Source organism: Sapajus apella, unplaced genomic scaffold (assembly GCF_009761245.1).
Source record: "Sapajus apella isolate SASKATOON/1434 unplaced genomic scaffold, GSC_monkey_1.0 scaffold23, whole genome shotgun sequence".
Classification (NCBI taxonomy): domain Eukaryota; kingdom Metazoa; phylum Chordata; class Mammalia; order Primates; family Cebidae; genus Sapajus; species Sapajus apella.
In genome coordinates, this window is record NW_022436963.1 from 1,342,303 (window position 1) to 1,363,586 (window position 21,284).

The 21,284-nt window shown below is 55.0% G+C and overlaps 4 protein-coding genes across 17 annotated transcripts in view; 1 reads left to right on the forward strand and 3 right to left on the reverse strand.

The window, feature by feature from the left end:
• RNF123 (ring finger protein 123) overlaps nt 1-10,089 on the forward strand; it is a 34,112-nt gene extending 24,023 nt beyond the window's left edge. For 7 of the 8 annotated variants that reach the window (XM_032289844.1, XM_032289851.1, XM_032289843.1 and 4 more), the window contains 13 exons: nt 377-614; nt 1,482-1,556; nt 1,705-1,792; nt 1,880-1,967; nt 2,064-2,148; nt 3,526-3,665; nt 3,796-3,984; nt 4,075-4,150; nt 4,377-4,461; nt 8,459-8,601; nt 9,367-9,461; nt 9,587-9,672; nt 9,752-10,089. In XM_032289844.1, coding sequence (XP_032145735.1) covers nt 377-614; nt 1,482-1,556; nt 1,705-1,792; nt 1,880-1,967; nt 2,064-2,148; nt 3,526-3,665; nt 3,796-3,984; nt 4,075-4,150; nt 4,377-4,461; nt 8,459-8,601; nt 9,367-9,461; nt 9,587-9,672; nt 9,752-9,872 — 1,509 coding nt within the window. In that variant the 3' untranslated portion in view covers nt 9,873-10,089. The remainder of the gene's footprint in view (nt 1-376; nt 615-1,481; nt 1,557-1,704; nt 1,793-1,879; nt 1,968-2,063; nt 2,149-3,525; nt 3,666-3,795; nt 3,985-4,074; nt 4,151-4,376; nt 4,462-8,458; nt 8,602-9,366; nt 9,462-9,586; nt 9,673-9,751) is intronic. The other variant, XM_032289846.1, reaches the window with a different exon arrangement.
• Nucleotides 4,817-8,061, reverse strand: AMIGO3 (adhesion molecule with Ig like domain 3). The gene has a single exon (XM_032289854.1). The coding sequence runs from the start codon at nt 7,404-7,406 to the stop codon at nt 5,880-5,882; it is 1,527 nt and encodes a 508-aa protein (XP_032145745.1). The 5' UTR covers nt 7,407-8,061; the 3' UTR covers nt 4,817-5,879.
• GMPPB (GDP-mannose pyrophosphorylase B) lies at nt 10,059-12,550 on the reverse strand. Its single transcript, XM_032289862.1, has 9 exons — nt 12,170-12,550; nt 11,964-12,044; nt 11,826-11,874; nt 11,547-11,689; nt 11,180-11,338; nt 11,015-11,093; nt 10,814-10,941; nt 10,549-10,731; nt 10,059-10,445 (listed from the first exon to the last, which is right to left on the reverse strand). The coding sequence occupies exons 1-9, from the start codon at nt 12,296-12,298 to the stop codon at nt 10,314-10,316; spliced, it is 1,083 nt and encodes a 360-aa protein (XP_032145753.1). The 5' UTR covers nt 12,299-12,550; the 3' UTR covers nt 10,059-10,313.
• Nucleotides 12,551-12,880: 330 nt separating this feature from the next.
• IP6K1 (inositol hexakisphosphate kinase 1) overlaps nt 12,881-21,284 on the reverse strand; it is a 61,326-nt gene continuing 52,922 nt past the window's right edge. For 6 of the 7 annotated variants that reach the window (XM_032289855.1, XM_032289857.1, XM_032289856.1 and 3 more), the window contains 3 exons: nt 21,058-21,239; nt 16,665-16,840; nt 13,173-16,222 (listed from right to left, as the gene is read on the reverse strand). In XM_032289855.1, the coding sequence (XP_032145746.1) occupies nt 15,689-16,222; nt 16,665-16,840; nt 21,058-21,239 (892 nt within the window). In that variant the 3' untranslated portion in view covers nt 13,173-15,688. Of the gene's footprint in view, nt 16,223-16,664; nt 16,841-21,057; nt 21,240-21,284 lie in introns of all 7 variants that reach the window. The other variant, XM_032289861.1, reaches the window with a different exon arrangement.

Here is a 21,284-nt window from a genome sequence, read left to right on the forward strand (position 1 = left end):
GAAATCCCATCTCTACTAGAAATACAAAAATTAGCCACGTGTGGTGTCACATACCTGTAGTCCCAGCTACTTGGGAGGCTGAGGCAAGACAATCACTTGAACTTGGAAGGCAGAGGTTGCAATGAGCCAAGATGGCGTCACTGCACTCCAGCCTGGGCGATAGAGCAAGAGTCCATCTCATAAAAACAAAAAACTTGCTTACACATATGCTGATCAGAGTTTTGGCCTGGGTCTCAGTAATGCTCCCTCCAGGCTGAGTGCGTCCCTCTTGCCTGCCGAGGACTCGATTGCCCTGCTTGAACCAGTGCTCATGCGTCCTGAGATCCAGGTCTCAGCTGTGCTGTCACAGGCCGGGGAGGTCTTTCCTGATCCCCAGGCCAGGCCATGCCCCCAAGACCCCACTGGTGAGAGGCACACACCCGTGTGCCTCCTGCAGGAGAAGATGCTGGACATCTACTGGCTGCTGCGAGTCTGCCTGCGGACCATTGAGCACGGCGATCGCACGGGATCTCTCTTTGCCTTCATGCCCGAGTTCTACCTGAGCGTGGCCATCAACAGCTACAGTGCTCTCAAGAATTACTTTGGCCCTGTGCACAGCATGGAGGAGCTCCCAGGTGATGGAACCATTCAGGCTGGGGCAGAAGCAGAAAAGGGGTCTCTAGTGTGAGCCCTAGGAGCCCTGGTCTGTGACCTCTGTGGCTCAGCAACAACATCCGTGTGGGGGAGGGGTGGGAAGGGGAGGCGGAGCTTCCTCTGTGGTTCACCCTGCAGCAAACAAACGTTTGCACCCTGCCCTGGGACCCGCAGCCACAGAGCCAACAGCTCCCTGGTGAAGGAAAACAGAAAAGATGGAACACAGCGGGTGGAGACCCCTTGGCTTTCACTTCCTAGTGCTGTGAGCAACTGCCGCGGTCCAGCAGCCAGCTGGCCCTGCACCCTGACTCCCTGGCACTGGTCACGAAGTGTGGCAGTTGGTCAAGGGCAGAATGGTTTGTCTTGGTAAATCACAGCAGGGGGTGGGGCCCTGCTAGGGTCCACATATGAACCTAGGCTTCTTGCAGCCTGCTGATTCCAGGCTGGGCATGGCAGTGTATGTCTGGATCAGGCTGTGAGCTGTCAGGACCCTGGCCCTACCCCTGACCAGCCCCAGGCCTCCGTGCAGGCTTTGTCTTCAAAGACAGAGCTATGAGTGCCCAGGGAGCTTTCACTGCTCATCAAGTATGTGTGCTGAGGTGGGTTTGAGCCCAGGTCAGGACTCCTGCCAGGACCTGTCCTCCCCTCACAGTGAGCCTGTGCCTTAGCACCTCCACAGCCACCAGTGAATGCCTTGCCCGATGTCCCCAGATGCTACCCTGGGTCCATGCTGGCCTTGGGAGCCAGCTCTAGAGCCTGCTACTCAGGCCCACCCAACCTGCCAAGGGACACACCTGCCCCTGGAGCTCCCACTCCCAGCCAAGATGTCTCACTTCCCACCCTTGCAGGCTATGAAGAGACCCTGACCCGCCTGGCTGCCATTCTTGCCACACACTTTGCAGACACACGCATCGTGGGCACTGGTGAGGGGCCTACAGAGGGTACAGAGGGAGGAGGACGGGATTGCACCTCTGGTTGGCTTTTTTCTATGAAAAATGTGGCCAGGTGGGCATGAAGCATGGGGCCAGAGCTCATGCCAAGCCCCTACTGAGGCAAGGCCTGTCCCCACAGACATACGAGACTCTCTGATGCAGGCCCTGGCCAGCTACGTGTGCTACCCACACTCCCTGCGGGCTGTGGAGCGAATCCCTGAGGAACAGTGAGTGGGGCCTGGAGGGGCACACACCCTGCCTGCGAGCACTGTGCCCAGCCTCACCCCGTGTCTCTCCCCTCCCTGCCGTCACAGGCGTATTGCCATGGTAAGGAACCTCCTGGCTCCCTATGAACAGCGGCCCTGGGCCCAGACCAACTGGATCCTGGTGCGGCTCTGGAGGGTAAGCCTGACTGGAGGAGGTAGCTGAGGCTGGCTGGAGGGAGAGGGTGCTCTGTCCCATTGACTCCTGCACTGCCCCCCCCCGTACCTCCCACAGGGCTGTGGCTTTGGATACCGCTATACACGGCTGCCACATCTGCTGAAAACCAAACTTGAGGATGCTAATTTGCCCAGCCTCCAGAGTGAGTATCTGGGTTAGGCGAGTCCTGGGCAAGGCAGTGGGGGGCCTTACCCATAGGTTCTCTCAGACTCTCCACTTTTTCCAGCCCCTCTCCTGTTCCCCTGCTGGGTCCCATATGCCCTACCTGTCCCCTAAGGTTTCCACTTTCCCTGCTTCCTTTCAGCCCAAGGATGCTCGGGGTGGGACTCCTCCTCCTTGCCCACAGTGCTACATGTGCCCTTTGGGCCCTGACGCTCTGTGTGGGACATGGTGAGAGTGGGCACTGTCTTACTAGCCTGCCGCAGCGCATGCAGACTGAATATTCTGTCCCTTGCCCTCTAAGCTAGCTCCCTGACCTCCAGCCTTGTCCCAGCAGCATGTCCTTCTGTGCCTTTTTCACTGTCTGCTGGTGCCAGATCATGGCCTCGGCTTAGGCCCTGGACACCTGAATCCAGTGGGAGCACCAACTGGAGGTTGGCTAGGTCCCCAGAGGGTATTTGTGGGGCTTCCTGGAGGAAGGGACATTTAGTTGGGAGCAGAGGCTGTCCAGGTCTCCAGGGTCCAGCAACATCTCATGAGCCTGAGGACCTTCCCCTAGGCTTGGCCCTTGCAGAGTGCCCACCACACACTGTCCTCACCCTTTTTGGTGGCGTTTCTTGGCTCACATAGTGTGTTTCTGCTCTTGTGGGCAGTGTTTTGGTCTGAAGGATGTCCCCAGAAAGGCTGAGTGTCTTGTGCTAAGTCACACAGCAAGTCCTTGGTCCTGCCTCCAGGGAGGAACTGAGCTACAAGTGGAGAGCGACAGTGGGGCCAGGTCCGTCCTGCTGCTGCGGGAACTATTGATTTGCATCAAGCTGGTGGGGAGGTGTGCCAGGCCAGTTGCAGCTGAGGGTTCCGGTTACTGCTGCCTGCCAGCCCAGACTTGGTGCCCACCACCTCGGCCATATGCCAAGGCCAGGCCAAGGGCGGCAGAGGACAGTAGAGGACAGCAGGTTTGCAGCAGGGCTCAGAGTAGGCTCTTGGAGGAGCTGACCTTGGTGCCAATGGGGAAGTGTCTAAGCCACCCTGTCTAGATCTGACCCTGTCTGAAGGGTGTGTGGCCCAGAACTTGCTGGAGGTCAGGCTCTGGCTGTGTGGCTGCTCTGGGCCTGGGGTGGGTAGTGCGGTGTGGGGGCTGGAAACAGCTACAGCCTGGGGCTTGTCTAGTAGAAGGAGGGGACAGATTTTGTCCTAACTACAAGACAGCTGTCCCCTGTCTTCTGCTTTCATGACCTGAGCATTCCTAGGGAGCCATCTCTCTGTCCTTATACCAAAGGCCCAATGGGCGAGGACAGAAGCAAACAGGCAGAGGCCACTGCAATGGAGTCCCTGATGCTGTGGCCTCCCTGTCCCCCTGCAGAGCCCTGCCCCTCCACCCTGCTGCAGCGGCACATGGCAGATCTCCTGCAGCAGGGTCCCGATGTGGCGCCCAGCTTCCTCAACAGCGTCCTCAACCAGCTCAACTGGGCCTTCTCTGAATTCATTGGCATGATCCAGGAGGTGGGCTGTGGTGGGGACTTGTGGGTGGAGGTGGGCTGTGGTGGGGCCTTGTGATGGTGCAAGGGACGAGGCCTGGTCCTGGGCTAGAGCCAGGCACTGACTGCTGCATGCCCACGTGTTGGTGGCTCAGATCCAGCAGGCTGCTGAGCGCCTGGAGCGGAACTTTGTGGATAGCCGGCAGCTCAAGGTATGTGCTACCTGCTTTGACCTCTCGGTCAGCCTGCTGCGTGTCTTGGAGATGACCATCACACTGGTGCCTGAGATATTCCTCGACTGGACCCGGCCTACCTCTGAGATGCTGCTACGGCGTCTTGCACAGGTGTGGCCATCTGGGCAACAAGGGTGGGACCCTGGGGATGCCCCATTGGTGACGCTGCCCTCCACCAACGGATTCCTGCCCCCCTCACAGCTGCTAAACCAGGTGCTGAACCGGGTGACAGCTGAGAGGAACCTGTTTGATCGTGTGGTCACCCTACGGCTGCCTGGTGAGGACCTAGATGCCCTCCACCCCAACATACCACTTGGCTCCCCTGCTAGGAACAGTGATGCCTGATTCTGCATTCTGTCCCCAGACAGCCAGGCTCAGTGCCCTGCAGCTTCAGCTCACCCTTCTGTAGGGAGGGCAGTGGGCAGGGCGGATGGTGTCAAGCCTGGAGCCCCTGCAGTGGGAGTGTGTGGGAGGCTCATCTTCCTTCCTTCCCTTCCCCTCAGGCCTAGAGAGCGTGGACCACTACCCCATTCTGGTGGCAGTGACGGGCATCCTGGTGCAGCTCCTGGTGCGTGGCCCAGCTTCAGAGTGAGTGTTGGGGACTGTGGGCCCTGCTGGGAGCTGGGTGTGTCTGGTGAGGAGGGACTGGACAGGGCCTCCTGGTACCTCTGTTTCCTAATCTGGAAAACCGACCTCAGTATCAGGTTTTGAGGCAGAGGGAAGGTGGTGAGGTGTGAACAGCCTACATATGGGGCAGAGGGAGCTCCTCTAAGTAGGAGAATCTGGGACCCCAGCAGGACAGGATACCCTGGCCCACAGAGCTACTGGCTTGTGGCCACACCTCAGGTACCAGGCATGGGAGGCAGGACTCTGTAGGGTGTGCCATCCTGTAGTGGACAGGGCCAGGCTGCTGGGTGGAGAGCTGAACACACGCAGGACCACCTTTGTCTGCGAAGGCTCCAGCAATAAGCAAGTGCTGCCTTTATTAAGAAACTCTGGAGCAGTGGGGTCCAGGATGACCATGAGGGCCCCCAGCTCAGCCCCCACACATGAGGAGCTCCCAGACCCCCTTCCCTGCCCCCCTGCAATGGGAGCAGTGAGAGGCATGTGAAGCCAGGGCACCGCCTCAGCCATTAGGCTGAAACCAGTGCCAGCCCTTAAGAGGCACCTGCCCTCGAGGGACATGGAGTTCCGGCTCGGCCCTCCCAGCTTGGCCATGCTCGCCAGGCTTCTTGGGCGTTTTACGGCTGAAAAGAAGGAGCCCAGGCCATGATCCCCTTCACTGTGTCTTGTGAGCCCACAGAATGGGCTCTGCCTTCAGAACAACAGCTGGAGAGAACCGGGCCAGAAGAGCAGGGCCTCTGGCTGGGGCTTAGGCCAGGGCCCTCAGGAGTCTCTTAAGGAGCCTTTCCTGCCTAGTGCCTGCCCACCGGACTCTGTGCAGTTGCGAAGATTTCAGGAGGTTGGGTGTTGGCGGATGGAGAGAGTCCCATTTCACCAGAGGGCGGCCTTGTTTCCTCCTGTCTTGGGGTGTGGGTGGGATCTTCCTTCAGAGCTGCCTCCTTTTCCCTATGGGCCCACTCCCTCCCACCCCCTTGGGAAGGGGAAGTAGCCCTGCGTCAGCTCTTCAGCACCACTCAAAAGTTCCTTTGGCCCCTGAGGGTGGATAGGGGGCTCTGCCACAGGGGTTCTTCCACATGGGCCTGGGTCTCTCAGCCTCACAGGGCATTTGGGCACCAGGAGGTCCCTGGAGAAGCAGGCACTAGCACACCTGGCAGGGCCTGGGGCCTTTGGGTCATGTGCAGGGGCAGAGCAGAAGGCAGGTTAGGGACTGGAACCTCTCTCTCTACCAGTGAGTGAGAAGGCCCATTGTGGTTTGAGGCCCACACAGGAAGCCGGGGGCCAGGCACAGTGCTCCACACCAGCATCTGCCAGTTCTCTGGACCAAAGCAGGGAGCAGGGCGAGCAGCAAGAGGGCAGGGGCTTGGGTGGGGCTCTGGTGCAGCCTAGGTTGTCATGAAACCTGTGGAGCCTATGGAGCTAGCAGACTCAGAGCTAGCCTTCAGCTGCAGGCCCCTAGGGTTGCAGAGATCGAAGTCCTCAGCTACTGCCAGCTGCACTCGGCCATTGAGGCCCCTCCGGCCTGGCTCCAGAAAGACCACGTGCTTGTGGACGCTGGCCTTGCGGCTGGGTGCGTCAGGCGGTGTGGTGCTGAGCACTGAAGACTGTGCGCTCAGCTCACGGAGTGGGCTGGGTGTTCGGGGCCAGCAGCGGCAACAGCAGGTACGGCGGCAGTAGCAGCAGGGTGGGGCAAACAGGTAGAGCAGCACAAGCACCAGGCCCACGGCGCAGCCCAGCAGCGTGGTGAAGCTTGTGTTGAAAGCCTCGGGCTCTGGGCGCGGGAAGTGCACGCTCACGTTGTACTCGTGTGTCTGGTTGTGATGCAGGAGGGGCCCAGTGGCCAAGCACACGAAGAGTCCTGCATGCTGCTCCTGCACGTTACCTATGGCCAAGCTGCCGTCAGCCAGCACCGCGATGCTGCCATCGCGGGATCCTGGCGCCCTGAGCAGCTCCTGCTGCGGGGAAACCCAGGCAATGCGCATGGCCGGGACGCTGGTGTTGCAGTAAAGCCTTAGGGACCGACCCACCAGCGCGTGCAGGTGCTCTTCCGGCCGCTCTAGGCCAAGAGCTGAGGCCGACGAGCAGTTCTCAAAGACGCGGCTGTGCTGGAAGAAACGCACGCGGGACGCGGGTACCTTGAAGGCTAAGCATGTGTACTCGCGCACAAAGTCACGCACGGCGCTCAGGCCCCGCTGGTGCCAGTGCTGTAGCAGTTGGTAGAGGCGGCAGTCGCAGGGCAATGGGTTGTTGTGCAAGTAGAGGCCGTTCTTGAGGAAGGCTGGCAGCGCTGCCAGCTCAGGTACGGAGATGTGTCCCAGTCGGTTGGTGGAGAGGTCCAGAGTAAGCAGGTGGGTGGTGCTCAGACCGTGCAGGTGATCGAAAGAGAAGGAGGCGAGTTCGTTGCAGCCCAGGTAGAGATGGTTGAGTGCTCTCAGGCCATGGAAGGCATGCTCGTCCAAGTGTACCAGGCGGTTATTGAACAGAAGCAGCTTCTCCAGCGCCCCCAGCCCGTCGAGATCGTGGCGGCCAAGCGACCGCAACGCGTTAGATGACAGATCGAGCAGTCTCAGGCCGCTGGCATTGGCGAAGACGCCGCGACCCAGCGCATCTAGTTCGTTATGGCCTAGGTGCAGGGCGCGAAGCTGCAAGAGGGGCGCCAACCAGCCGGGTCGCAGGCGCTGAAGTGCGTTGTGGCTTAGGTCGAGGTCCGCAGTAGCGGCAGGTAACGCGGCGGGCACGTCCTGCAACCCTAGGCCAGTGCAGCTCAGCAAGTCAGCAGCGCAGACGCATTTGTAGGGGCAGTTGTGGGGCATACGGGGCGGGAAACCCTCGGAGTCTGGGGTGCTTGACCCAACGCGCAGCATGCAGAGCAGTGCTCCCAGCGGCACCAGCCAGGTCATGGCGGCGACCATCAGGGACAGGACAGACCAGCTCTGTGCAGGTCGCAATTCCAGGACTCACCTACTTCTGCTCTAGTGTGACGTGGGTAGCACCGGGATGGCCCTTGCCGAGGAGGCACGGTGCGGGTTCTGCCCTGCCCGGTCGGCCAAGAGCCCCTGTGTTCCTGTTCCCAGGTCGTGAGACGGGGCCGGCCTCTACTCCACGCTCCCTTCGGCTTCCCCAGCCCTCTCGGAGCGAGGTCCTGATCAGCTCCTAAATACTCCCCCCAGGGGCGGGGCCCGGGCTCCTATTGGTTCTTGTTTCAGGAGGCGTGACGGCGGTATCCCCTACCGCCCAGGGGCCCCGCGTGACCGCCAGAGGGGGAGTGAGTCCAACCCCTAAGTCCCAGCCTGCCTTTGGCTAGCAGCTCTCTGCCGCTCCTTTGTCCTTGGAGTAAAAGGGAGAGTATAGAATGATGTCTCCAAGCTGCTGTTAGTATTTATTTGAAGTGATTTTGAAGGATTGATATGTTATGGGGCAGGCGAACTCTATCTGAAGGTGGCACCCCTGAGCCCTCTTAAAGTGGTACCCCAGGCTGGGCACGGTGGCTCACGCCTGTAATCCCAGCACTTTGGGAGGCCGAGGTGGGTGGATCACCTGAGGTCATAAGTTCGAGACCAGCCTGGCCAACATGGAGAAACCCCATCTCTACTAAAAATACAAAAATTAGCCAGGCATGGTAGTGTGTGCCTGTAATCCCAGCTACTCGGGAAGCTGAGACAGGAGAATATCGCTTAAACCCAGGAGGCGGAGGTTGCAGTGAGCCGAGATTGCACCACTGCACTCTAGCCTGGGTGACAGAGACTCCATCATCTCAAAAAAAAAAAAAAAAAGTGGTAACCCAGATTGTGTGGCACTTTACTAGAATCCAGGACTTGGGGTTTCAGAAGCAGGGAGATGGAAAGGATGGGGGGGGGGGGAAATGATCATGCAAGAGCCATGGCACTCCTCATTGGCAATCCCAATAGGGACTTTTAGCCAGACCCCAAGACTTCTGACTGCCTTTGCACCCTCCCCTACCTAGGAGAGAACGAGCCACATCAGTGCTCCTGGCAGATCCCTGCTTCCAGCTCCGTTCAATATGCTATCTCCTGGGACAGCCAGAGCCCCCAGCACCTGGCACTACCCTGCCAGCCCCTGACCGGAAGCGCTTCTCCCTGCAGAGCTGTGAGTGAGGTAGTGGGGTGGGTCAGGGAGATCCAGGGCTGAATCAGGTCAGGAGCTTTAAGAACAGCAGTCTGGCCAGGCATAATGGCTCACACCTGTATCCAACCACTTTGGGAGGCCAAGGTGGGCTGATCACAAGGTCAGGAGATCAAGACCATCCTGGCCAACCCTGGATGGTAAAACCCCGTCTATACTAAAAATACAAAAATTAAGCCAGGCACAGTGGCACACACCTGTAATCCCAACACTTTGGGAAGCCGAAGTGGGCGGATCACGAGATCAGAAGAAGTTTAAGACCAGCCTAACCAACATGGTGAAACCCCGTCTCTACTAAAAATATAAAAATTAGCCAGGCATGGTAGTGGGTGCCTGTAATCCCAGCTACTCAGGAGGCTGAGGCAGGAGACTCACTTGAACCTGGCAGGTAGAAGTTGCAGTGGCCAGGATCAGGCCACTGCATTCTAGCCTGGATGACAAAGCAAGGCTCTGTCTCAAAAAAAAAAAAAAAAGAAAAAAAAATAGCTGGGCATGGTGACACATGCCTATAGTGCCAGCTACTCGGGAGGCTGACGCAGGAAAATCGTTTGAACCTGGGAAGTAGAGGTTGCAGTGAGCCGAGATTGCGCCCCTACACTCCAGCCTGGCGATATGGCAAGACTATCTAAAAAAAAAAAAAAAAAAAAAAAGCAAAGTTCTAGGCTGGAAATATTCAAGAGGCACCACATCCTCAGCTACCTCTGGCTTGACACTACCTACCGCTCCCAGATGCAGATTATATCAGTGCCGACGAGCTGGCTCAGGTGGAACAGATGCTGGCGCACCTGACCTCTGCATCTGCCCAGGCAGCAGCTGCCTCCCTGGTGAGTGGACCCACAGCACACAGGCCCAACCCACTTGAATATGTGTGCCCTTCTACATAGGCACAGCAGACATCCACATAGCTGGGCATCCAACTCCAGCCTACTCTTCATTTTCCTTCTTGCAGCCCACCAGTGAGGAGGACCTCTGCCCCATCTGCTATGCCCACCCCATCTCTGCTGTGTTCCAGCCCTGTGGCCACAAGTCCTGCAAGTAAGTGGACCCCACTGCTTGGTGGTGGGGAGAGCAGTTTGTACATGCCATGCAGTCCTCATCCCCTCCCCTGTTGTAGAGCCTGCATCAACCAACACCTGATGAACAACAAGGACTGCTTCTTCTGCAAAGCCACCATCGTGTCTGTAGAGGACTGGGAGAAGGCAGCCAGTACGAGCACTACCTCCTCAGCTGCTTAGCTCTCAGCCTGCCATCCTGGAACCTCCACCCTTGAACCCAGAGCCAGGCTGGGCCCTATTTATGAGCTCCCTTTGCCCTTCTCCTGTACCCACCACCACCACATCCAACCCCCGTGCCTGCCTGTTTCATTGGTGGGAGCCCAGCCATGGCCCTAATTGTGCCTGAGCTTGACTTTCAGTCAGGGCCACAGTGAGCATTAAATTATTATTCCATACAGCCCTGGCCCTGGCCCTTCTTGAGGGAGTGGGGTTTGTTGGGTGTGCCCAGCAGGGATCCTGCCAGATGGTGTCCACACATGAGAAGGCAGGTGTCCAACGGCTTCAGCTTCATCCAATGCCCCTCAGACAAATTAAAAGAAGTCCAGGGTCTTCTGATGTGTCAGGCCAGCACTCCCCTTGCCAATTGGAAAACCGGGGCTCGGCCAGCCCCACTGCATCCCCTCACATGATGATGCGAGGCTCTGGCACTGACTCGCCAATAGACTTGTGGGGTAGCACGCTGGCTCCGTTGAGATAGAGCTCGTCGTTAACTATGACGTCCTCACCCAGCACTGTCACATTCTCCATGCGAACCTCCAGGAGAGGATAGGCCCTGTCAGGGATGCGGGCACATTCCCCACCCCTCTCCTGCCCCTCTCCCGGCCCTCTCCCCATGTAGCCCAGTCCACAGGCTTACCCACTGGCCCACACGGCAGCGCCAGCCCACAATGCAGGACTCAAGCCAGGAGTGGGAGCGGATACGGGCATCCCGCAGCACCGTGCACCGCCGGATACACACACCATCCTCCACCACCACACCAGGTCCTAGGCTTACGTTGGGGCCAATGCTGCAGTTCTGGCCGATGCGGGCACTTGGATCCTGAGAGTGGTGGGAGAAATACAAGTGGGCCACTTGTCTCCCAAGACTGGGAGGTTAATCATGGGCTGGGCAAGGGCCTCACCACCAGCACGTTGCCCACAATGCCAGGGCCTGAGCACAGCCGCTCAGGCTGCTTCTGCCTCAGTGACTGCAGGAAGAGGCACATGCCAGTGAGGAAGTCCTTGGGCTGCCCAATGTCCATCCAGAAGCCTGTAGGGAGGGATGTATCAGGGGCCTCAGCCCAGCCACAGACCACCCCCACCCTGTGGCCTCCCTACCTCACCCTGCAACTCCATGGCATATAGCTGCCCCTCCTTGGCCATAACAGGGAAGACCTCCTTCTCAATGGACGTAGGCTGCAGCTGTGGGAGTGGGCAGCTTGTGAGCAGGGTCATGGCAGTGATGGCCTGCCCCCACCCCAGCCCACCAACAGGTGTCTTCTACACACCTGGATGCGCCGCAGCACCGCAGGGCTCAGGATGTACATGCCTGCATTGATCTTATTGGACACAAACACCTGCGGCTTCTCCACGAACCGGTGAATGCGGCCTGTGTCAGCCTCACACACCACAACACCGTACTTGGAGGGTTCCTCCACCTTGGTCACCTGAATGCAAGGAAGGGAACACTAGTCCAGTGTTCCTGAGCCTTGATATACATGCTGTCCCAGATCTCAGACTCTGCCCCAAGTGCTTAAAGATATATATTGCACAGCTCTGTACCCATAACATCCGAAGGCAAATGAAGGCTAGGGGGCAGGGGAGGCTGGGCATGGAGGGCGGAAGTGTCAAGAGAAAAAAGACCTGGCGCCTTACCAGGATGGAGCCCTCCTGACCATGGTGCCGGTGGAACTGCACCATGGCTTGGAAGGGGAAATCGCAGATCACATCACTGTTGAGGACGAAGAAAGGGTCTGCAGTCTCGGAGAGTAGGTCACGGGCCAGTGCCAGGGGCCCAGCTGGGGGAAGGGGACAGGTCACCACCTTGCTGGAGGTCTGAGTCCCTGATTCAGGCTCAGCAGGCCAATCCAGGCTGGGTCTTACCCTTTTCCTGGCCCTAAACCCTCCCCAAGAGACTTTCCTGTCTCTACTGACCTGTCCCCAAAGGCTCCTCTTCATGGGACATGGAGATTCGGATTCCCAGCTAGAAGGAAGAGGCCCCCCAAGTCAGGTTCTACCAGGGTGGGAAGTTGGGCGGGGACCGAGGGTAAGGGCCAAGAGTCTCTGCCTCACCCTCTGCTCCTGTGCCTTCATTTCCTTCTCCAGCACCTGCGACATGTAGCTCACGGCCAGGATCACGTGGTCCACGCCTGCCTGTCAGAACGCAGGCCGACAGGCGGGCTCAGTCAGAAGGTAGGGGAGCCCCTGACCCCTAGTCGCTGGCCATCCCTAGTCCCGCCGGATCCGAACGCGACTTCGATCCCAATTCTGGGTCTTACCGCGGCCAGTGCCTCCACTTGGTGCAGCAAGATGGGCTTATTGCAGAAGTCCACCAGTGGCTTCGGGGTGCTCAGCGTCAGCGGCCGTAGCCGCGTCCCATAGCCCCCCACTAATATCAATGCCTTCATCGCGCCTCCGGGCGTTGGAAGGGTGTGCCGGGCCCTGAGGTGCCTGCAGCCCGCCTGGCCGGCCCCTGCCGCGCACTCCCAACGCTGTGCCCGGCCCCGTGCCCTTCACCAACCCGCCTGACTGACTCTAGTTCCACCTTGTCCGCCCGGTCGCCCTGACGCCGGATCCAGGGCCACCACAACCCAGCAGGAAACGCCAGATGGACGGCGGCTGGTCCCGAACTCAAGCCGGACCGGCGCGGGCAGTGACGCAACCCCCGCGGGCCAATCGGCTGCCGCATACGTGGCACGGCCGCCGGCGTCGGAGCGCTGGGGCGCGGCGCTGCGACAGACGTAGCCAATGAGCGCTCGAGCGCGCTAGGCTGCCATGGGGACCCGGGTCGGGACCCGCGGGTCAGCTGGCCATTGGCGGATGCAAAGGCGGAAATGGCGCCAAGGGCGAGGCCTTGTTCCCTGCTCCGCGTGGTCCAAAGGACGCCGGTCCCGCCCCGCTCTAGGACCCGCCCATCGGCCTTAGCCCGGGGAAGGGAGAACAGGGAAGGCTTCCGGGCTGAGTAATTTTCACAAAGAGACAGACTCGCCTCCGCTTCTAGCGGCTTTATTTTTGACATACACGACCTCAGACACAAGCGGGGCGGGTAGCGCTAGGTGTACAGAAAGGACTGGGCTCGGCCCAAGCACCCCTCCACCGCACGCAAGGTCCAGAACAAACGCAGCTGCACGGGCAGCCACAGGTAGTGTCCGGGCGCGGGCCTCCGGCGGTGGGAACAGGCTTAGCTTCCGGGAAAGAGGAGCAGAGAGCCATTCCCAGAATGCGAGGGCTTACAGTTCCCCGAGAAGCAAAGAACCAGGTTCTTCCCAGGGTTATCCATTTTTTTTCCTCATTAAAGTATTTTTCAAGTCAGCACAAACATAACCAAATTGTACAGCTTTAAAGTTAAAAGCAATATGCATCTAGGAAACGTGCATGTGGCCAGGAGTGAGCGGTGAGCAGCAGCTACGGAACTAGCACAGGCGCCAGGCCCCTTGATGGGAATCCCCACGCCCATTGCACAGGCCCAGAGAGGGAGGGGGGTGGGGTCCCTGGCAAGTTGCTACACTGGTCCCCTTCCCCTTTTAAGCACCACCCGTCCCACCCCACCCTCAGGAACTGGTGTCAGCTTGGCCCAGGGAAGCACTATAGAGAGGGGTCACCTGAGCACCCCAACCCATGATCCACGTTGCACTTTGGTCCCAAGTTGGGGCTAAGGCGGCGGGGCCTGGCAGGGACAGAGCTCTCTGGCATGGGGTAGGGAGAAAGCAGTGGCAGACAGTATGCGCACACACTTGCCCACTACCGTGAAATAACAGGGCTGGGTCTCCAGGTGTCCAAAGTGCTGAAAGGAGGGGCCCTGCTCTAGGGGAAGAGCAGCAAATCCCAGGCCTTTTCACTCTTTTTAATGCCAAGAAAATACTGATAAGTGGGTGCATCTTTGCTCGCTGTGAGGCGCAGTAGAATGCCACAGCCTCTCCTCCCAGAATCTAGGAACCTGGGAGGCACAGGACATCCCCTGAAGGTCCCAAACAGCTCTAGACCCTATGTCTTATCCTCCACCCTACCAGGGATGACTGTCTATACACTAATCAAGGGCTCCTGCCCCCGTGGCTGAAGCCACAGAATGGTACATGAGAAAAGACCGTAATTTCTGACCAGAAACAGGCAAGCTGTCCCTCCCAGCCCCAAAGAATGGGAACCTGCCCACCGCTGGCACCAGGGCCGGGAGCTAGGAGAGATGGTATCCATCAAGGAGCCCTTAAAAGGCTGCATCTCTAAGGACCGGGAAACGAGTCCATCAGTTACCAAAGCCTATCACAGCTGGCAGGCTTTCCTTTAATTCCAAGTAGGAACCTGCCTAAATTGACAATGAACAGTGGCCCTGGGCTCCGTGGATAGGGTGCTAACGCTGGCAATGGCTGAAATAGGTATCACCTCCTGGCCATCTGTGTTAGAAGCAGCAGGTCTGTGCCACTAAGGGCTGGCAGCCAAAATGACTAAAACCATAAGAAAGGAAGGGCCACCCATCTAGCCTTCACTGCCCCACTGTCAGTGTTGACAGCCATATTCTAGGCCCACAGAAAGGGTGCTAGGTCAACGGGGAAACAACACCTACAATTTATTCTGCTATCAGGTCTTTATAAAAAGGCAACACCTGCAGAGAAAGGGCACGGGGCAAAAGCTCACCTCAGAAACGGGAGAGTGAGCATTCTGCTGAGGAAAGCATGAAGGAATGAATATACACTAATGAGCAAGGCTACACCCCAGGGAAGGATCCCGAGGGACAGGGGCTGGCAGGTGGACACATGGACAAACTGATGGACCCAGAACTGATCAGACAAAGCTCTCCTTAGCAGAATGTGGGCACCTGCACCCATACCATGTCCCCATGAGCAAAAAAAACTTAAAAGTTCTCCCTCTAGGCCCAGGGCCAAGAGCGCCTCACAAAGGGCTGCTGCCTTGAACTTGGCCTGGGGAAATGAGACCCTGAGCGGACCACAGTCCCTGAGCCCTGGGAGGAGCAGCCCGTCTAGTGGCAGCACAGCTGCCAAAACTTGAGGAGGAAGACTCCCACCCATAGCACAAGAACTGCAAATACTGTCTGGGCCACAGCAACCAGAGGCCCTGAGACCTGCTGGGACACTGACTCTCCCCCACTTCAGTGGGGTAGGAGGGAGTGGCCTTCTTAGGCAAGGGAATTTGGAGAGGCTGGCTGTTTCAGGAATACGAAAGGGGCCTGGGGAACCCAGGGCCTACCCTTGGCCATAAGTTGGCCTCAGCCCAGCTTCATTAATCTAGCCCCATGCTAAGGTCAGACCCAAGGATGGGTCCAGGTTTGTGCAGTCAGCCCTGTGGTGCCCTGAGGGCACTTATTAAAGAGCTAGCTGACACCCACAACATAAGACTGCAAAGCCCCCAAGAAATGGGCACACAAACCCCTCTACTTCTGGGGAACAAGGGAAGAATGGGCATGGAAGGGCCCTGCACTAGCCCAGGACTTTACCCTACAATCAGTAGGGCCCTGCAGCCACAGCTCTCAAAGATCTAGACAACAGAAACCAATGTCCAAGGGCACCCTGTCCCTGCTGCCAAGCCCACCTGGGGCACCTCTTCCTTCCTAAGGCAGCCAGGACACAGCAGTCAGAGCCACAAAGCTGAGGAGCCTGACTAAGAGGATGTGTGTTCTGCCCTCCTTCACTTTATATATATGGATCCAGGCTATAGCTAAAAACAGTTTACACCAAAGAGAAATATAACCCTTTAAAAGCAAGTCTGTGTGTCCTCACGGCGAGTTCAGAGCAATGGTCCCTGCCTGCGGGTGGAGAGGAAGGGGTTCTGGGGGCCCAGAACAGGGCCTACTGGTTCTCGTCCCGCATCTGTTCCATGATGCTGATGAGGTTCTCCAGGCCAAACACGTAGCCTCTGTCTGGCCCATCATGCACGGTGGGGTCATCCCGGAAGCCCTTGAATGTGCTGTGTGCAAAGTCAATCATGCGGACATCCACCTTGGGCTGAGAGGAGGGACCCACCTCGGGGCTGGTGTTACTGGGGCTGGTGCTGGGGCCACAGGATGACGCCACCTCAGGGAGCACCATGTCCAGGTGCTTGAGACGAATCTCAGCCCGGCGGTCCAGGCAGGACTCAGCCCGGAACTCCTTGCCATCATAGATGACAAGCAGGGAACTGGAGTAGAAACGGTAGGAGGCCTGACGCTCCAGCACAGCTTTCAGGCCCCGCAGTTTGCTCAGGATAGGTTCAAACAGGTCACGTCGCAGGTCCAGGCCATTGTGCAGATATTGATAGAGGGCATTGCGGAAGCCTTCGATGGAGAGCCCACGGCCATAGTACTTGTTCCTGCAGAGGTAATGCCCTGTGTCCAACTGGTACACCTGAAACCCCAGGAGACAGAGTAAGTACCAGGGAAGTCTGAAGAGCTCACAGTGCCCTGGGCAGGCACTGTCTGGAAGGCACTTTGACCAACCTGAGCTTTTCTGCTCACCTATCTAAGTGGAACCAGGCAGGCCACATTCACCCTGGGTTTTCCCATTGCAGAGCCAAGAGAAAGCAATACGAGGCCTATGGGTTCCCTGCCACCAGCTTTGGAGCCCTCCTCCAACATCAGAACATCTTGTTGACAGGCAAGAGTCTTACTTGTCCCAGTGTCGAGGCAGCAGACTCTCACAGTGGTCCTGCACCTGAGGCCCAGATTAAGGTCAACAGGTAAGGACAGAGAGCTCAGGAGGACACACTTGGCATAGATGGCAGGCAGGTATGAGCACAACCCAAATCATGCAAGTGGCAGCACCTAGGCTCTGAGCAGAGGCAACTCACCTGCATGCCACAGACCCTGACACCCAGTGTGGCTGATGTGCTCTGCTCACACTTCCGCATCTGCCGGGCTGCCTTCTCAGCTGATGCATCATCGCCGTGCTGCCGCGTGCCCATCTTCAGGTCCAACACACAGGGGTACTTGAAGTGGTGTACCACATTCTCAAGCAGGAGGAACTCTAGGTCATGGTCAAGGAGAATGACAATCACACTCACCATCACCCACAGCCAGGAAAGTACAACCCAGTTTTTCTATAAAAGGGGCTTTTACCTAATGCAATATGCGCTTGTCTCAGAGGCTCTCAAATGTGGGTTTCACACCACTGGCTTATTATTTCTCAACCAAAACCAACTGTGGTAAAATATACATAAAATTTACCACTTTAACCATTTGTAAGTATACAGTTCAGTGGCACTAAGTATATTTACTTTGTTGTATAACCATCACAGCCATCTAGCTCTAGAACTTTTTCATCATCCCAAAATGAAACTCTGTACCCATTAAACGGCAACTAAACAGTAACTCATTTCCCTCCTCCCAGTCCCTGGGAACCTCTAGTCTACTTTCTGTCTCTATAAATTTATCTTTCCTAGGTATCTGATATAATGGAATCATACAGTATTTGTCATTTTGTGTCTGGCTTATTTCACTTAGCAGAACGTTTTCAAGATTCATGTATGTTGTAAGCATGGATCAGAATTTCATTCCATTTTCTGGCTAAATAATTTTCCATTATATGTATATACCACATCTGGTTTTGGGTGTTTTTTGTTTTGTTTTTTGGTTCATTTGTTTTTTAACCTAGGCTCTAAGGCATTTTTATATTTATTTAGAGACGGAGTTTCATTCTTGTTGCCCAGGCTAGAGTGCAATGGCGCAATCTCGGCTCACTGCAACCTCTGCCTTCCAGGTTCAAGTCATTCCCCTGCCTCAGCCTCCTGAGTAGCTAGGATCACAGGCATGAGCCACCATGCCTGGCTAATTTTGTATTTTTAGTAGAGACGGGGTTTCTCCATGTTGGTCAAACTGGTCTCAAACTCCTGACCTCAGGTGATCCACCTGCCTCGGCCTCCCAAAGTGTTGGGATTACAGGCGTGAGCCATCATGCCCTGCCTTTTTTTTTTTTTTTTTTTTTTTTTTTTTTTTTTTAAAGAAATGCACTCTTGCTCTCATGCCCAGACTGGAGTGCAGTGGCTGGATCCAGAGGTCACTGCAGCACTGGACCACTGGGCTCAAGAGAACCTCCCACCCTCAGCCTCTGGAACAGCTAGGACTACAGGCATGCCTAATTTATTTCTTTTTTTGAGACAGAGTCTTGCTCTATTGCCCAGGCTGGAGTGCAGTGGCACAATCTCGGCTCACTGCAACCTCTGCCTCCTGGGTTCAAGTCATTCTCCTGCCAATCTCCCAAGTAGCTGGGATTACAGGCGCCCCCCCCTACCACCGGCAGCTAATTTTTGTATTTTTAGTAGAGATGGGGTTTCACCATGTTGGCCAGGCTGTTCTTCAACTCCTAACCCCAGGTGATCCACCCACCTCAGCCTCTCAAAGTGCTGGGATTACGTGTGAGCCACCGCGCCCAGCTCCCTACCCAATTTTTAATTTTTTTTTTTTTTTTAAGAGACAGGGTCTCACTATGTGTTCCAGGCTGGTCTCAAACTCCTGGCCTCAAGTGATCCTCCCACCTTGGCCTTCAAAAGTGCTGTGATAACAGATGTGGGCCACCACGCCCATCCTATGTTATCTTTAGATCTATCTTGCAGGCAGTATGTTGCCTAGGCTGGAGTGCAGTAGCATGATTTCAGCTCACTGCAACCTCCGCCTCCCAGGTTCAAGTGATCCTCCTACCTCAGTCTCCCAAGTAGCTGGGACTACAGGCACATGCCACCACACCTGACTAAGCTTTTTTTTTTTTTTTTTTTTTTGAGACAGAGTTTCGCTCTTGTTACCCAGGCTGGAGTGCAATGGCGCGATCTCGGCTCACCGCAACCTCCGCCTCCTGGGTTCAGGCAATTCTCCTGCCTCAGCCTCCTGAGTACCTGGGATTACAGGCACGCGCCACCATGCCCAGCTGATTTTTTGTATTTTTAGTAGAGACGGGGTTTCACCATGTTGACCAGGATGGTCTCGATCTCTTGACCTCATGATCCACCCGCCTCGGCCTCCCAAAGTGCTGGGATTACAGGCTTGAGCCACCGCGCCCGGCAGCTTTTTGTATTTTTAGTAGAAACGGGGATCCACCAGGTTGGTCTCAAACTCCTGACCTCAAGTGACCCACCCACCTTGGCCTACCAAAGTGCTGTGATTACATGCATGAGCCACCATGCCCAGCCTGGATTTACATTTCTGTATTGCCATTTCTCACTAAATTTGAAACCAGTGAATTATATATGTATTCATTCAGTGGCATTAAGTATATTTACACATATAACATATGTAAATTATATTTAAATTATAAATTAAAAACATTTTATATATATTAAAATATACATGTAAACACATAAATTTATCCTTTAATAGTTCTAGATGTATATATTTGTATATAAATTATGTAATATAAATATATATGTTATATATGCAATAATTTATCCCTTAATAGTTCTAGAACCTTCAGCTCAAAATGATCTATGGTCCTAATTCCTTGCCACTTACATACATGTCTTCCTTCCAATATATCCCATTTACAACAATCTTATCTTTGAACTTTTGTATAAAGGTACAGACTTATCATGTCTGCCAAAAGTCACTGGGTCTCACAGCCCAGGCCTCAAATCCACCTCTGGGTGCTACAGAGCAGTCACGTCTTAGAGGACACACACTCAGCATCACTGTGATGATGAATATTTCAACATCTCCTAATTCTTTTAAAAGTAACTTTTAAATTTGGCCTGAATCAATTCTGTTGCATGCTATTACCTATAAACAAGTGAGTATAAAATATGAAGGAGGCTGCAGAAATATCTCAACAGCCTGGAAGCATGGACTCTGGAATCCTGCCTTGACCATTCACTAGCTCTGGGCCCAACACTTAATCCCCCTGTGCTTCCATTTCCTCGTCTATAACATGGGAATGATGACAGTTCCTTCCTCAAAAGATTGCTGTGAAAATTAATTATGTACAAAAGGTTCAGCATGTTTTCCCTCAGTTTTTTAGAATAATTAGTTGTTCTTTGTCTACTACTTCAAAACACTAACAATTATAAGAATTCCCATTCTAGGCCGGGTGTGGTGGCTCATGCTTGTAATCCCAGCACTTTGGGAGGCCAAGGCAGGCAGATCACTTGAGCTCAGGGGTTTAAGACTAGCCTGGCCAACATGGTGAAACCCTGTCTCTACTAAAAATACAAAACTTGGCTGGGCATGGTGGCACACACCCAAAATCCCAGCTACTGAGGAGGCTGAGGCATAGAATCTCTTGAACCCAGGAGGAAGAGGTTACAGTGAGCCAAGATCATGCCACTGCACTCTGGCCTGGGCAACAGAGTGAGACTCCATCTCAAAAAAAAAAAAAAGAATTCCCATGCCATAATACTTGTTTATCTTCTTTTTTTTTTTTTTTTTTTCTTGGAGACAGGGTCTTGTGTTGCCTAGGCTAGAAGCTAGAAGGCAGTGGTGCAATCATGACTCACTGCAGCCTTGACTTCCTGGGGTCAAGCAATCCTCCCACCTCAGAGCTGCAACTACAAACACACACCACCACATCCAGCCAATTTTTTAATTTTTTTGTAGAGATGAGGTCTCACTATGTTGCCCAGGCTGGTCTTAAACACCTGGTCTCAAGTGATCCTCCTGTCTCTGCCTCCCAAAGCTCTCAGATTACACGTATAAGCCACCATGCCCAGCTATCTTTAACATTTTAAATATATTTTATGGTGTTTATCATCAGATAAAAATCTCACCAAACTATCACTTTTAAACTACTAATCTCTTGGGAGGGGAGAACTACACATGTGCACACAAGCACACATATGGGCACATATACAGATCTCTGATTGTAGACATGATCAATATAGTACCACTAGCCACACTAACCACATGTGATGATTTAAATTTTAATTAACTAAAATAAAATTTAAATTAACTGCTTAGTCACAGTAGCCACTCAGTGTGGCCAGTGGCTACCATACTGAAAAGCACAGATATAGAATTATAGAAAGTTCTATCAGACAATACTGTTTTAGACTGCCAAGTTTTAAGCTTCAGTCTTACCAAATCCAAAAGGCAGGAAAAAAACATGTTGATCAAAGTAAAAGAAGGAAGAGGAGTCTATTACAAAGGGAGATGAAAACAAAGAGGGACCTAGACAAAGACCTCAGCCACGGGCAGAATGGTGCCCCAACAACACATGACCCATGGACCCAGTAAACACTCCTGAAGGAGGGGCAACGAGGATACTGTAGAGCTTTCGGTCCTTGGACTCAGAGCGCATGCGGCTCAGCTGCTGCTTGTGACAGCGCAGGCTCCAGGGGTTGTGGCTGATCTTCTCAGAACTCAAGCCACTGTTGCCATCTAGCATCTGGAAAGGGACCTCTGAGTGGCTGTGCAGCTCCACCTTCGGACTCTTTGCCTCCTGTGAGCTAAGAAGGAAGAACATACACATCATTAAGAAACTCAGGCATGTC

What these genes read in the sequence shown, in the direction of transcription:
- AMIGO3 (XM_032289854.1), bottom strand. Translation starts at nt 7,406, where the DNA reads ATGGTCGCCGCCATGACCTGGCTGGTGCCGCTGGGAGCACTGCTCTGC.
- GMPPB (XM_032289862.1), bottom strand. Translation starts at nt 12,298, where the DNA reads ATGAAGGCATTGATATTAGTGGGGGGCTATGGGACGCGGCTACGGCCG. An exon ending in ATATGCCATGGAGTTGCAGG is followed by an intron (nt 10,942 to 11,014) that starts GTGAGGTAGGGA and finishes CCCTCCCTACAG; the next exon opens with GCTTCTGGATGGACATTGGG. An exon ending in TTGTGGGCAACGTGCTGGTG is followed by an intron (nt 10,732 to 10,813) that starts GTGAGGCCCTTG and finishes CACCACTCTCAG; the next exon opens with GATCCAAGTGCCCGCATCGG.